The sequence below is a fragment of the Chlorocebus sabaeus genome, chromosome 11, assembly GCF_047675955.1.
Source record: "Chlorocebus sabaeus isolate Y175 chromosome 11, mChlSab1.0.hap1, whole genome shotgun sequence".
NCBI classification, from domain to species: domain Eukaryota; kingdom Metazoa; phylum Chordata; class Mammalia; order Primates; family Cercopithecidae; genus Chlorocebus; species Chlorocebus sabaeus.
Genome location: NC_132914.1, coordinates 27735684 through 27748919, shown reverse-complemented (window position 1 = coordinate 27748919; position 13236 = coordinate 27735684). Strand labels below are relative to the sequence as shown.

The following is a 13236-nucleotide window of genomic DNA, read 5'->3' as shown; positions in this document are numbered from 1 at the left end:
GTAATAGAAAAATCCTAGTTTCAAAAATAAGACTGTGGCTTCCCCACTGATTCCTTGGTTTGTAAGTGAGGAACTACATATGTGTTTGGACTAACTCACCAGAAAGTCTATTAGAAAGGAAGATACAGATTTAGTCCATGAAGGGTTGTGTTATTATGTTAGATTTTAAAATACTAGAGTTCAAACTGTACTTTTTCTACTGTTTTTTAGACTTTATTATCCTGGCAGTATGGGGCATGCTGGCTGTAAGTGGAATTACATTACAGATTCGAAGAGAGAGAGGACGACCGTTCTTCCCTCCCCACCCATACAAGTTATGGAAGCAAGAGAGAGAGCGCCGAGTTACGAACATTCTGGACCCTAGCTACCACATTCCTCCACTGAGAGAGAGGCTGTATGGCCGATTAACTCAGATCAAAGAGCTCTTCCAGAAGGAGCAGCCTGCTGGAGAGAGAACGCCCCTGCTTCTGTAGATGTCCAGGGGTTTGGTTAGTGTGCCTCAGCTTTGGAGTTCATGCCTGGAGTGATTCAGCAGTCTCTGGTGCAAGTCTAATAAGAGATCAGGCATATAGATCTGTGCTTTGCATAATATTATGGTGCCCTTATTGATATATGGTAAGGGTATACTAGGGGATTAGGATGATTCTAAGAGAATGAGAAAGATGGCCAAAAGGTTGGTGATAGGGAGGCTTTTCCTTATTTCCAAATACTTGAGAAATTACCTTTTGGTTTACAAATCTATGATCAACTTATTCCATTAAATAGATACATTTAAAAAATTAAAAACTGATTCTCCTGCAGAGCCCTGGTGTTTCTTTTTATAACCCCTTGAAACAAGTCTCTCACCTGAGTTTGTCTGAACTTTTGGAGGGAGTTTATTATTGAGTCTTTATTTGTGACGGTATTTGGAGATTTAGGGATTTGATACTTAGGCCTTTGAATTTTAGAATACAAAAAGAGAAGCAGGCCAGGCATGGTGGCTCGCACCTGTAATCACGATTCTGGGAAGCCAAGGTGGGAGTATCGCTTGAGTTCAGGAGTTTGAGACCAACATGGGCAACATGACAAGACCCCATCTCTACAAAAAAATTAAAAAATTAGCCAGGCATGGTGGCATGTGCCTACTCTCAGCTCCCAAGGAGACTGAGATAGGAGGATCTCTTGAGCCCTGAAGATTGAGGCTACAATAAGCCACTGCACTCCAGCTTGGGTGACAGAGACCCTATCTCAAAGAGAAAGAGAAAAACAAAAAAAAGCAACTTATTTTCTTAGTAAAAGCAGTCTGATTACTTAGTTGCATGTCCTTCTTAGTATCATACATTATCCAAAAGTTACCCTTTTGTTTAAAAATTTTTAAATTGTGATAAAATACACATAAAATTTACCTTCTTATTCATGTTTAAGTGTACAATTCAGTAGGTTCCCTTTGTTTTTGCCTTTTATGGCTTAAAATGGTAATTGAAATAGCTAAATTATTATTTGAAAATAGGCCAATTTATATAGATAATAGAATTTTACAAGGGTGATTTATTTATATTCCAAATAAAGGTGCCCCCTTTTTTTCAAGGCCTTTTAAAATACTGTCAACAGGTGCTCTTTAACTGCATTAGATGACATATGGCTTATGTTTGTTTTTAGGAAATAACCCCCACCTTAATCAATATTGCCTACTGGGTGCGGTGGCTCACGCCTGTAATTGCAGAATTTTGGGAGGTCGAGGTGAATGGATCACCTGGGGTCAGGAATTCAAGACCAGCCTGGCCAACATAGTGGTCTCTACTATATTCTAGTATAGTAGAATATATACTCCTATGCCCCATCTCTACTAAAAATACAAACATTAGCTGGGCATTGTAATGCAGGTGCCTGTAATCCCAGCTACTTGGGAGGCTGAGGCAGGAGAATTGCTTGAACCCAGGAGGCAGAGGTTGCAGTGAGCCAAGATCATGCCACTGCACTCCAGCCTGGGCAACAGAGTGAGACTCTGTCTCAAAATAAATAAATAAATAAATAAGTCTATATTGCCATTAATAAGAAAACCTTAGAAAAATTTGTACTTCATAGTTCTTTCTGCTCAGTTAGCTGTGTTAGCATTAGTGTAAAATATAACTCTTAATAATTTCTTTTCTGTACAAAGCCTTTGTACAGAAAGGCTTCATCCTTAAAGTGATGAGGGTGGAATCAAAAAGGATTCAGGCGTTTAGAGGAGCTGCTTTTCATTAGGACCTTGGAGAGTCCCCTCAGTTTTGACATCCTTGTTTCACCACAAGAAAGCACCCGACACCCTGGGTTGCATACTTACTACTCAGGGGCTTTCCCCCCAGCTTTCAGAGCACTAAATTATTGTGAGCTGGTGCCTCTGCAGGCCTGAGTATTAGGGTTGGTGAACGCTGTTGCATACACATTTGTGAGTTAACCACTATTTAAATGATGCTGCTTTTTAAAGTTTTTTCAAAGTACAATAGATTTTTGAAGTTTCAGGTAACTGGAAAAATCTTTAACTTTTACTTTAAGTGTTTGGGGCAGGATAAAACAACATACAAAATATAAAACAATTTTTGTTTTGAAAAATTCAATGCAGGTGACCATTTACTGCTTATTCTGTAATGCTTACTGTCTATAACTAACTTCAGTAACACTGAAACTTGATGAAAAGTTTTTTTAAATTATTTACTGTAGGGACAAAGTTATATGGAATGCTTGTGAGTTAGTTTCTATACCATCTGAATGTACTGCCAGTGAAGACTGTAAAGACACAACACACTATTTTGGAGGAAGGATACAAATTGTTTAAAATTTTTCATAATTTGTGAATGATAAAAACTTTGTATAGTTTTTATAATAAATCCCTATTTTGAAAAAAATGCTAAAAAGCTTCATTAAATACTTTCATAAATTTTTTCAGATTATATTTGTACAATAGCAACAAGACACAAGGAATTTCATAGCTATTAAAAAGTTATTTAATATGGGCAAACAATATAGTTCTTCATTTTTAAAAAAATCACAAAGATAATTAACAGGAAGTGAAACCTGGGGCAATGTGTTAAAAGATTAATTTGGTGTTATTAGCACTTCAGGTGTGTCAAACTAAAGAAAAGTAGTAGTTAACAGGAAACGCTGTTGAACTGTTCTTTAAAATGTTTTCAGAAATTTCTGAAAATTTTATCTGTTATAGGTTAGCTACCAGATTGCCAAACCATACTAGGTATATTGTACCACAGACCAGTTGAGTTTTCTGTAGCAGGTGAAATAGAAAACTGATTCCAACAAAGAAATTGCTAGAATATTAAACCTTCAAAGGACTTTAGAGATCATGTTCACTGACCTCTTTATTTAATACCTGAGGAAATTCTTAAATTAATGATATGAAGTCACAGAGTTATCAAGAAGTAACAGTGCTCAGACCAAAACTGGGATGCCTGACTCCCTATCCAAATGTGCTTTACACTCGTCATGATGAAGATGTAAAGCACCAGGTATTTTCTATTTTCTTCTGCTGACGAATTGATAGGATGTTTCTAATATAAATATTGCTTTTTATTCTTTTTGAAAATTATTAATTTTATACAGTGATAGCATGTTTTTCCAAGTTAATTCTCTGAAGTAATGGACCATTTATTTCAAATGATTGGTACATAATATTTAAAATTTCCAATATCCGTATCTCCACAGCATCATCTGTAGAAACTTGGTCCAAAGTTCACTTCTAGGTGATGTACTTAATAACTGTTAGTAACATTTATTCAAACCCAGAGTTCTTGGCTCTAATTTCCTGAGAACAGGGACTTGCCCTAAGGCACAGCCCCTCATTGTACCCCAGCCCTTGTTGGGAGGGCAGCTATCTATGGTTTTCTGATAAACTAAGCTGTGCCCCCGAACAAATTTATATGTCGAATCCCTAACACCCAGTACCTCAGAATGTGACCTTATTTGGAGATGGGGCCTTTAAAGAGGTTCCAAATTGAATTGAGACTATTAGAGTGGGTCCTAATCCAATCTGACTAGTGTCTTTGTAAGAAGGGGAGATTAGGGCACAGAAACACCAGGTGCATGTGCTCACAGGGGAAGGACAGTGTGAAGAACAACAAGAAGGTAGCCATCTGCAAGCAGAGGAAACCATCCCTGCTGGCACCTTGGTCATGAACTTCCAGCCTCCAGAACTGCAAGAAACGTATTTCTGTTGTTTAAGCCATTCAGTCAGTGGTATTTTGTTATGTCAAAAGAATTCATGTTGCAAACCTTTTTACCCTGATTGTTGATTGAAATGCCTCTTGGCAATTTGGCCATTGTATTTGCAAGGACCACTCTTTATGAAATTGACACAAAGAGGGGCTTAAGTTAGTGGGAACTCTGGACTTACCCAGGGACTACCATGTAATCATTACACTGGAGAGGCTGGTAGGTCTGGATCAAGCTTAAGATTTTTTAAAAAATTGTTATACAGGAGTGGTGTGGTGGCTCACACCTGTAATCCCAGCACTTTGAGAGGCCGAGGCAGGCAGATTGTCAGAAGTTCCAGACCAGCCTGGCCAACATGGTGAAACCCCATCTCTACTAAATATATATATAAATGAGCCAGGCATGATGGCACACACCTGTCAGCTACTTGGGAGGCTGAGGTGGAAGAATCACTTGAACCCAGAGGGTGGAGGCTGCAGTGAGCCAAGATTGCACTGTTGCACTCCAGCCTGGGTGACAAAGCAAGACATGTCTCAAAAAATTCCATAAAAATTATATATATATGATAGTGAGGCTTTGACTTATATCTCACATTCACTCATTAAATATTTGTTGAGTTCCTGTATGCCAGGCAATGCCTTAGGCACTAGGAGATGGAACACACAGGCATGGTCTTTGCTGTCTGGGACTGGAGTGAAGTGAGACAGATACTAAAACAGTTACACAAGATGTATAATATGCAATGAAAATGTATAATGGGGTAAGGGTAGAAAGTGGGATGCCAGGGAAGGAGTCCTTGAGGAAGTGACATTCCAGCTGAAACTTGGAGGTTGAGTAGGAGTACCCAAAACCAAGTATGTCCCGTGTAGGAGGGGGAGTATTAACAGAAGCCTCAAGGCCTCCCCTTCTCATTGTGGAGAGCTATAAAACCAACACACACCAATTGTAACCTTGGGTCTGCAACCTAAGTTTAACTCTTAAAACCAAGTTTTGTTAAATCTCACACTGACAATGCTGATAACAAGGTTATCTTCCCACGTACAGAATAAGGATGAGACAAGATCAACCACTCTTCTGCCTACCCTGAGACAGATGGATAAGTGAGTCTTTACTACCTTTTTTCAGTTTACCTTATCTTATATGAAACAGATTTACTGAGCATTAATCAGAGCCTCACAAGTAGGTAATCATTTGCCTCACTGCCTAACCCCTCTCCCTTTTCCCTCCTCACTCTCTCCCGTAAATAATGAGTTTCCAAAACCCTCTTTAGAAAGCTCAGGTCACAGATGCTCATGTGACTTGCATTTTTTCCCTGGCATGTCTTTAAACTTTGGCTCAATAAACCTGATTTATCAAAGACACTGGCCTCAGTCACTTTTTTTGGTTAACAAGTTTTCTGATTCACAAGAAACTTATGACCTCTGGGAAGACAGAGGCTGTAGGAAGAGGTTTACTCTGAATTGCAAATTTTTTACTGTGCTAGATTTTTAAGTGTACATTTATTTTTTTCATTTAAAAAATAAAACGACCTAACAAACTTCTGGGAATTTGCACGCTAGAAATTACAATAAAGGTATGTATATGGATGTTTACTGCAGCATTATTTTGTGTTAAACTTTGCAAACTAAATAGCCATCAATTGGGGGAATTGATGAATAAATTACAACTCCATAATGGTAGCTACAAAATGCTTGATTTATAGGCATCAGAAACTGACTGGCTAAACCATACAATTAGCTGGAAGAATACTGATGCTATTTGTTTCAGGACATTTCCCTGTATGCATCTGATTTTTACATATTTGTAATTATATGTGTAATTTATGTTAAGCTTTTTAATGCAAATTTAGGTACTTTTTTCTTCCTGTTGCTAGCATCTTCAAGCCAGAGTGTAATCAACGGTATTGAGTGGATACTGATACTTAACTATTCCCCTACTGTAGGATATTTAGGTTGACTCCAATTTGTATACCTTAACACTACCATAATGTAGCTTTGACCAGGGGTAGCAGTGGAGGAGAGAAATGGTTGGATTCTGATATATTTGGAAGGAAGAGCCAACAACAGGATTTGCTGATGAATAGGATGCATGATAGGAGAAAGTAGAGTCAAAGTTGCCTCCTAGGTTTTTGGCCTTAGCAACTCAAAGGATGGAGTTGTCATCAAGCAGGATGGGAAAGAGTGTGGAGAGGTTCTGGGAGATCTGGAGTTTGGCTTTAGACATCTTAAGCTTAAAATGTCTCTTTGACAGTCACAGCTGCATGAATCCGGGATGAGAGGTCTATGCTGGAACCGAATTTAGCAGCCATTAAGCATAGAGGTGGTATTTAATCATGAGACTGGGGGAGATCACCAAAGTGAGTAGAGATACTGCACAGAATAGGTATAAGGACTGAGCGAAATGGCTCTCTAATGTTAATGAAAATAGATTTACAAACTTAGAAACCTTTAGACTTTTAGACTTAGAAACTTAGAAACTTATAGACTTAGAAACTTAGAGACTTAGAAACTTAGAAACTTAAAAAAGCCACACCAGGTGGCTATCTAAAAGCACCCACCCAATGACCAGGTGGCCATCTAAAGCACCCGCCCGATGTCCATGTGGCTATCTAAAACACCCACCCAAATTCCTGGAACTCAAACAGAAGAACAAGTCCAGGAAATACCCCACGTGGGTTCAAACCAGGTTCAAACCAACCAATCAGAGTAAGACACCTTGCTCAGGCCATAACCTGCTCCAATCATCTTGCGCCTCAAGCTTTGTGAATTTTTGTGGTTTTTGCCTTTATAAACTGTCTGTAACAAGCATTCGGGGTCCTGTGGCCAACTTTGGACATAGGACCCTAGCGCACTAGCAATAAATCTCTCCGCTGTGACTTCCGTGTCAAGTGGTCTCTCGCGGCGACCCCTGCCCAGGAAGGAATCTAAAAACTAGGTTCCAACATTAAGAGGTCAGAGAGAAGAAACAAAGGAGACTGAGGAGCAGCCAGTGAGGTAAAAGGAAAATGTCTCCTCAAATTCCAATTAGAAATTATCTTCATCAGTATTTTACTAAAAAGTGTTCTATTTCACTCTGACAATGAAAACAGGTAGTGACCACCAAGATTAAGTTACGGATCTATGATCTTCCATTTTTCATTGAAGCAATTTCTTTTTTTTTTGAGATGGAGTTTCACTATTATTGCCCAGGCTGGAGTGCAATGGCACAGTCTCAGCTCACTGCAACCTGTGCTTTCCAGGTTCAAGCGATTCTCCTGCCTCAACCTCCCTAGTAGCTGAGATTACAGGCACCCACCACCACCCCCAGCTAACTTTTTGTATTTTTAGTAGAGACAGGGTTTACCATGTTGGCTAGGCTGGTCTTCGAGATCACTCCGGACCTCAAGTGATCCACCCCTCTCGGCATCCCAAAGTGCTGGGATTACAGGGAAGCAATTTATTTCTATAAAATCTTAGAAGTCACCTTGATATTGAAGAATATAAAATTACAGCAGAAATTATCTGTGCGGTTATAAATAATTGGTTTTTAAGAGCTGTTCTTTCTTACATAAAATAAAAAATATAGTTGATAAATGGTAAATAAATGATGTCTTAAGTTTCCTAGGGTTACTGTAACAAATTACCACAGGCTGGGTGAATGAAAACAAAAGAAATTTATTTCCTCACTGTTGGGGTCCGCGTGTTTCCTAAACAAAGGAATCAACACACAAGACAACACAAGACAAGACAAACATGGCGGCCGCCTCGAATGGCGCGCTCTGCTTTATTTTATACAGTCGTTTGTGGAATGTTGCCAAGTCACAAGACACATTGTTGTTTTTCTGACCTTTCCCTGACTTTCTGGATTTTCAAGATGTTTACATATAAACAGGCCCCCAACGCCCTGCTTCATTTGCAAGAGCAGGACTTATTGGGAACGCCCTGCTTCGTTTGCCAGAGCAGGACTTATGGGGAACGGCCCTGCTCCGTTTGCGAGAGCAGGACTTATCGGGAACACCCTGTTTGTGAGCACATAGTCCTCTACACCTCACAGTTCTGGAGGCCAGAAGTCTGAAATCAAACAGGCTTGGTCCTTTCTGGAGGCCGTGAAGAACCCATTCCATGCCTCTTTGCAGCTTCTGGTGGTGACTAGCAGTCCCTGCGTAATTCACTGCCTCTGTCCTCATGCAGCTATGTCTGTGTTTCATATTTCCTTCTCTCTTATTATAAGGACACTAGTCATGTAATGCCCAGACCGTTTGTTCCCCAAAGAAGACCACCAGAGTCCAGAGTCAAAGCCAAGCGGCAAGGATCTTTTACTGCAAGTTCGAACTTGGTCCCTCCATTCCACAGCATACAAGAGGGCCCCGAACAATGCGAGTGCTTGCCTTTTATAGCCCGAGGTAGATGGGATAGTAAAGTTACAGAGGAACAAAGGAATTCTTTTGGTTACAGCATTACAGTTGGTTTACATTTTAAGTTATACATTTAGTAGTTTTTCTATTGGTTCCCGCGCTTTCAAACGGCCGTGTCCTTATCGGAGATTTTCCAGGTGGTGTTTGTACTGGGCTCAGGAAATTGAGAGATATATGTGTTTGTACTGGGCCTGTTTGTGTTGAGAGATATATGGTGGGATGTGTTTGTACTGGGCTCAGGAAGTTGAGAGATATATGGTGGGATGTGCTTCTACTGGGCCTGTTTGTGTTGAGCCCGGGGCTGAGGAATGTGCCTGATTTCTTTCAGTCACTGGGTTTGGAGCCCACCCTAAATCCAGGGTAATTATATCATAAGATCCCCTAATGACATCTGTAAAGACTATTTCCAAATATGGTCACCTTCCCAGGTGTATCAGGTTAGGACTCAGACTTGACCTTCTAGGGGACATGACTCAACCTACTACAGATCGTAAGAAATTCTGCAGGATCCCACACTAAGAAGCTGCTAATTCCTAAGGCATACAGATAGAGGTCGCTGTTTTGTAGTAAGAAGAGACAAAAGACCTTAAAATTAAACCATATATAAGAATAAATGTAAGCACTTTTCAAATTAAATTGGGGACCATACCAATTTTAATCACTCATCTTTAATAATAAAATAGGTTCCTGTACAGTACATACCTCAAACATAAACTTAAGGTTCTGTTTAACAATAACCAAAAAGAAAAGATGGAAAAGTGTCACTAAATAACAAAGTAAATGTCTTTAAACATGAAGACCTTAAATTCATATCCAAGCAAAAAGACCAGTAAGTTAATCCAACTTGTTTACAAAAATAATTATTTATCAAGCAATCTTTTATAGCAGAGCTGCCTCAATGAACTGCCTCAGACTTAATCTCAATTGTGTAGCTTATTTCGTTTCTTTATTACCAGGGATAAAAAGTATCTGAATGAATGTGTCATTAAATTAAGGGATACTTTCCCAAAAACAATAAAAAAGTTTCAAAATAAAAACTTGTCATTTATTTATAAAATATCAAATAAGGCCTCTGACTGAAAAAAGAAATCTATGTCATGTTTGGGCCATTAGCCCTTTTCTATTCAATCAGTCTCATCGACCCCACTCACCCCAAACTTAAGATAAAAAAATTCTAAAGTGTAGTTTTGAATTTTACCAATATACGAAATTATACATACAATTACCATATAAAGTAATATTTAACAAATTATATACTCAAAGTATAATTTTGTCTTAATATGTATTCAATATAAATAAGTACAATATATTTAATCATGTTTGACACTCTTATCCCTTTTTAATACAATCACAACATAAGAAAATTTAGGTTTCAACTGATGTCAAAGCACATTTCTGCATCTGGTGGTTTTTTTAAAATTTACATATTTGACATTTTAAAAAACAACAGAAACAAATCCACAAATTACTCCACCTCTACCCCACTTTCAGCTGAAAGGTTTTAAGAAAAAAGTTACAGGTTATGAGGACCAGATGGAGCTTAAAAACAGATCCGGAATTTTTTTTTTGAAATCTTAATTTACCTTTTTTTTTGTATCTCAAGAATACTTAAAGAAAAAAAAAGGGTTATATGAGCCAGAGGAATTCCCAATTCACTTTGAAATTACCATATCTACCTTGCTATATCAAACATTTCGAGTCTGTTGACTAAATGAACTACATAATATCCTTAAAAATCAGCCAGAGAAGAGAAAAACAAATCTCATCTTCTTTATCAACTTTGAACCAAAACTTATCCTTTTAAAGTAGTTTAACCTACTAAATATATCTATTATACGATCTTCTTTCTTAGAAAGTAGTATTCCTTCTTTTTCATTCCTGAAATGATATTTCTTACACTTAAACTAAGTTATGGACAATTGTTAGCTAAGTATCAGTTATGGTAAATTGCTAAAATTAAATTATCTGTTTAAGGTACATACAACACATTCCTATAGCCTTTAAAACTAAATTTTCTTTCACAAAAATTTAAATAAATGTGAAAGTAGGCAATCACTAGAAGTCTCATGGTACATAAACTTTTTATTAACTTTGACGCCGAATAAGGAGGATGAAATTTAGGATACAAATCTTCCGTTCACAAAACAGGGGCAAAAATTTATATTTTTAAATTGGTATAATTTTATGAATTCTCAAACATTTATTGGGAATATTCAAGTTTACCTAATTAATCACCCAGAAAGCCAGCAGTACTGCCAAAAGCTCTTGGTATATTCAGTAGTCACTGTGAAAACCTTTCATTTCTCTACCAACTAGCAATGGCTCAGTTTCTATTTTCCAATTATGTTTTGGAATAAAGTCTATGACCATTAACTATGCATTTTTTGTTGCTATCTCATAGCCAGTGCACTGTACAGTTATTTACAGAGAAAAAAATAAAGGATTGAATTTTCTGTCCATTCATTCATTCATTCACTTATTTGACCATTTGGAGTCACGTAAGAAGCTCACAGACTCAGAAGCTCTTCAGCTCTTCCTCAGACTCAAGTCACTGTTGGTCACTAATGCTGACAAAGAAGTACTTTCCGATGCATCGTCTTTCCTTAGGTTCAAAAATGATTCTCGAGTTATTTGAAGGATCTCTCTCAAGCCTTTGTTTTCTTGCTATAAGAAGGCAAGCAAAAACAAAAATGCAGTCACCATCTACGAGGTAGCTACAACAGCACAAACATATGTTAGGAAAAACTAAACATATGAAAGTATAACAAATAAGCAAGTTCTGTAATTGGCATTAATCTACTCAATGATATATGCAGTTGGCAACTTGAATCTAAAGAACACTTATGTAGCTAGGAATCGTGTTCAACATCTTCCACCACTGCAAAGCCTTCTAATTAAGCAGCTACAATTGTAAACAGAAGCTCAGAAATTGCCTTATTTTACAATCACATTAGAGATGAAGACAGTAACATCTAGATTTATTTTTATTTAAACTTATAAAGCCAGTGAATAGGCTAGAATCTCTCAGTACTTTTTGGTATTTTTATTACTTTCCATGATAGCACAGAATGCAGGACAAGTTTATCTCACTGGTATCTGAGAGCAGCAGAGTAAGGGTAGCTGATGATATTTTTCAAGAAGGAAAGTAAGTGACCAAATCTGGCACTGGTAAATAACTTTACTTTCCGGCCTCCTTTTGGTTACTGTAAAAAAATTTGTAGACATTTAACAATAACCTTTCATAATTTATTCTCTATCACTGTCTTTCTAAATTTTAGTACTCACTTTCTAAATTCAGTCTCACTTTCTAAATTTTAGTACTCTAAAACAGATTCCCCACCATGATTTCAAAATGAAGCTCTTAAAGCATAAAAGTCTATTGTACTGATTTCAGTTATTCAGAGACTGGTACTTTCACTATCACAAAATAAAGGACAGATGAGACAAAGGTTTTTAGAATCCCCAGAAAAAGTAAGAATGCCCTAAATATTTGTGGATTAAAAAAAATTTCCCTATATCACTATGATCTCAAATAGAATAAACAAAATTTTAAAAATTACTCAATTGAAGAAGTACATTCACTTCATAAGATAAGCAATATAGGATCAAACATCAATTTTCTACATTACTGATATATTGTAAATTACTAATAATCCTAGATTCTTGCATCACCATATAAATGGTCTTGCATAATATGCCCACATAAACAGCATCCAGGAGACCATTACCAGTACCCAAGAAAAGTAAATATGTATTTAAAAATGGGATATATTTTCTGGCATAAATCTTTGCATGCACAGTTTTCATCTACATTTGCAATGTAAAACTTACTTCAAGTTGAAATATTCGTTCTTGTTCCTTGCAACCCTGTTGCTCGTCAATTTCAATGGCTTTCCTCATTACTGCTGCCATTTCAGTTATCTGGTCAACATGTGCTTGCAGTTCCTGAAAGAGAGGGATGGGAGTTGGAAATCAGCAAAATACTTTATTTTTGGATCCTCTCCTTTTTATAAAATCTGCAGTACCACTTAACATGAATATTCTTACATTGTCACTTAATATGAATAAAACAAATATTAACAATGAAGTTGGTTGACCACAGATGGGCTTTTGAAATCAGATTTGTCAGGACTAGAATTAAGAATAAGCAGCACAATAAAACTAAACCTAGCAGCAAGAAAAATATTCATATTTTACATTCCTCTCACCACAATGATCAACTTTGTCTTTTTTTTGCACTTACATACACTATTGTTCAAAGTAATGTGAAAGATAAAAATTGCCGACGCATTCAATCTCTTTTCCTCGCTGAAGTCGTCAATGATTTAGAAATCTTTTCTGTATTTGTTCAGGCCTATAAATTTATCTCAATCCAATCTGTAACCTTTTCTAGGTCATAATCCTCTCTGACAGCAGGAACTGCATCTTTACATCTGCCTTCTATTTAGTGTATGGTATATGATAAATACTGAATAAAATGAGCACAATTCTGCTTTTCAGTGTTAAAATATTAAATGGCCTTCTTTGCCAACTGTTGAAAATATAGTATCACTATAATACAGACATCCACATTTGTTAGGCGCAGCAAGTAGCATAAATTCTTCCAATCTCATTTTCTTATTTTGCACACCTATGATGTGCCAGCACTATGCTAAACAACA

The 13236-nt window shown here is 37.2% G+C and overlaps 2 protein-coding genes across 4 annotated transcripts in view; one reads left to right on the top strand and one right to left on the bottom strand.

Moving 5' to 3' along the window:
- TM7SF3 (transmembrane 7 superfamily member 3) overlaps nt 1–2021 on the top strand; it is a 45933-nt gene extending 43912 nt beyond the window's left edge. For both annotated transcript variants that reach the window (XM_007967997.3, XM_037990243.2), the window contains exon 12: nt 211–2021. In XM_007967997.3, the coding sequence (XP_007966188.3) occupies nt 211–473 (263 nt within the window). In that variant the 3' untranslated portion in view covers nt 474–2021. The remainder of the gene's footprint in view (nt 1–210) is intronic.
- A 7185-nt stretch (nt 2022–9206) lies between these two features.
- FGFR1OP2 (FGFR1 oncogene partner 2) overlaps nt 9207–13236 on the bottom strand; it is a 28758-nt gene continuing 24728 nt past the window's right edge. For both annotated transcript variants that reach the window (XM_007967994.3, XM_007967995.3), the window contains 2 exons: nt 12407–12520; nt 9207–11239 (listed from right to left, as the gene is read on the bottom strand). In XM_007967994.3, the coding sequence (XP_007966185.1) occupies nt 11102–11239; nt 12407–12520 (252 nt within the window). In that variant the 3' untranslated portion in view covers nt 9207–11101. The remainder of the gene's footprint in view (nt 11240–12406; nt 12521–13236) is intronic.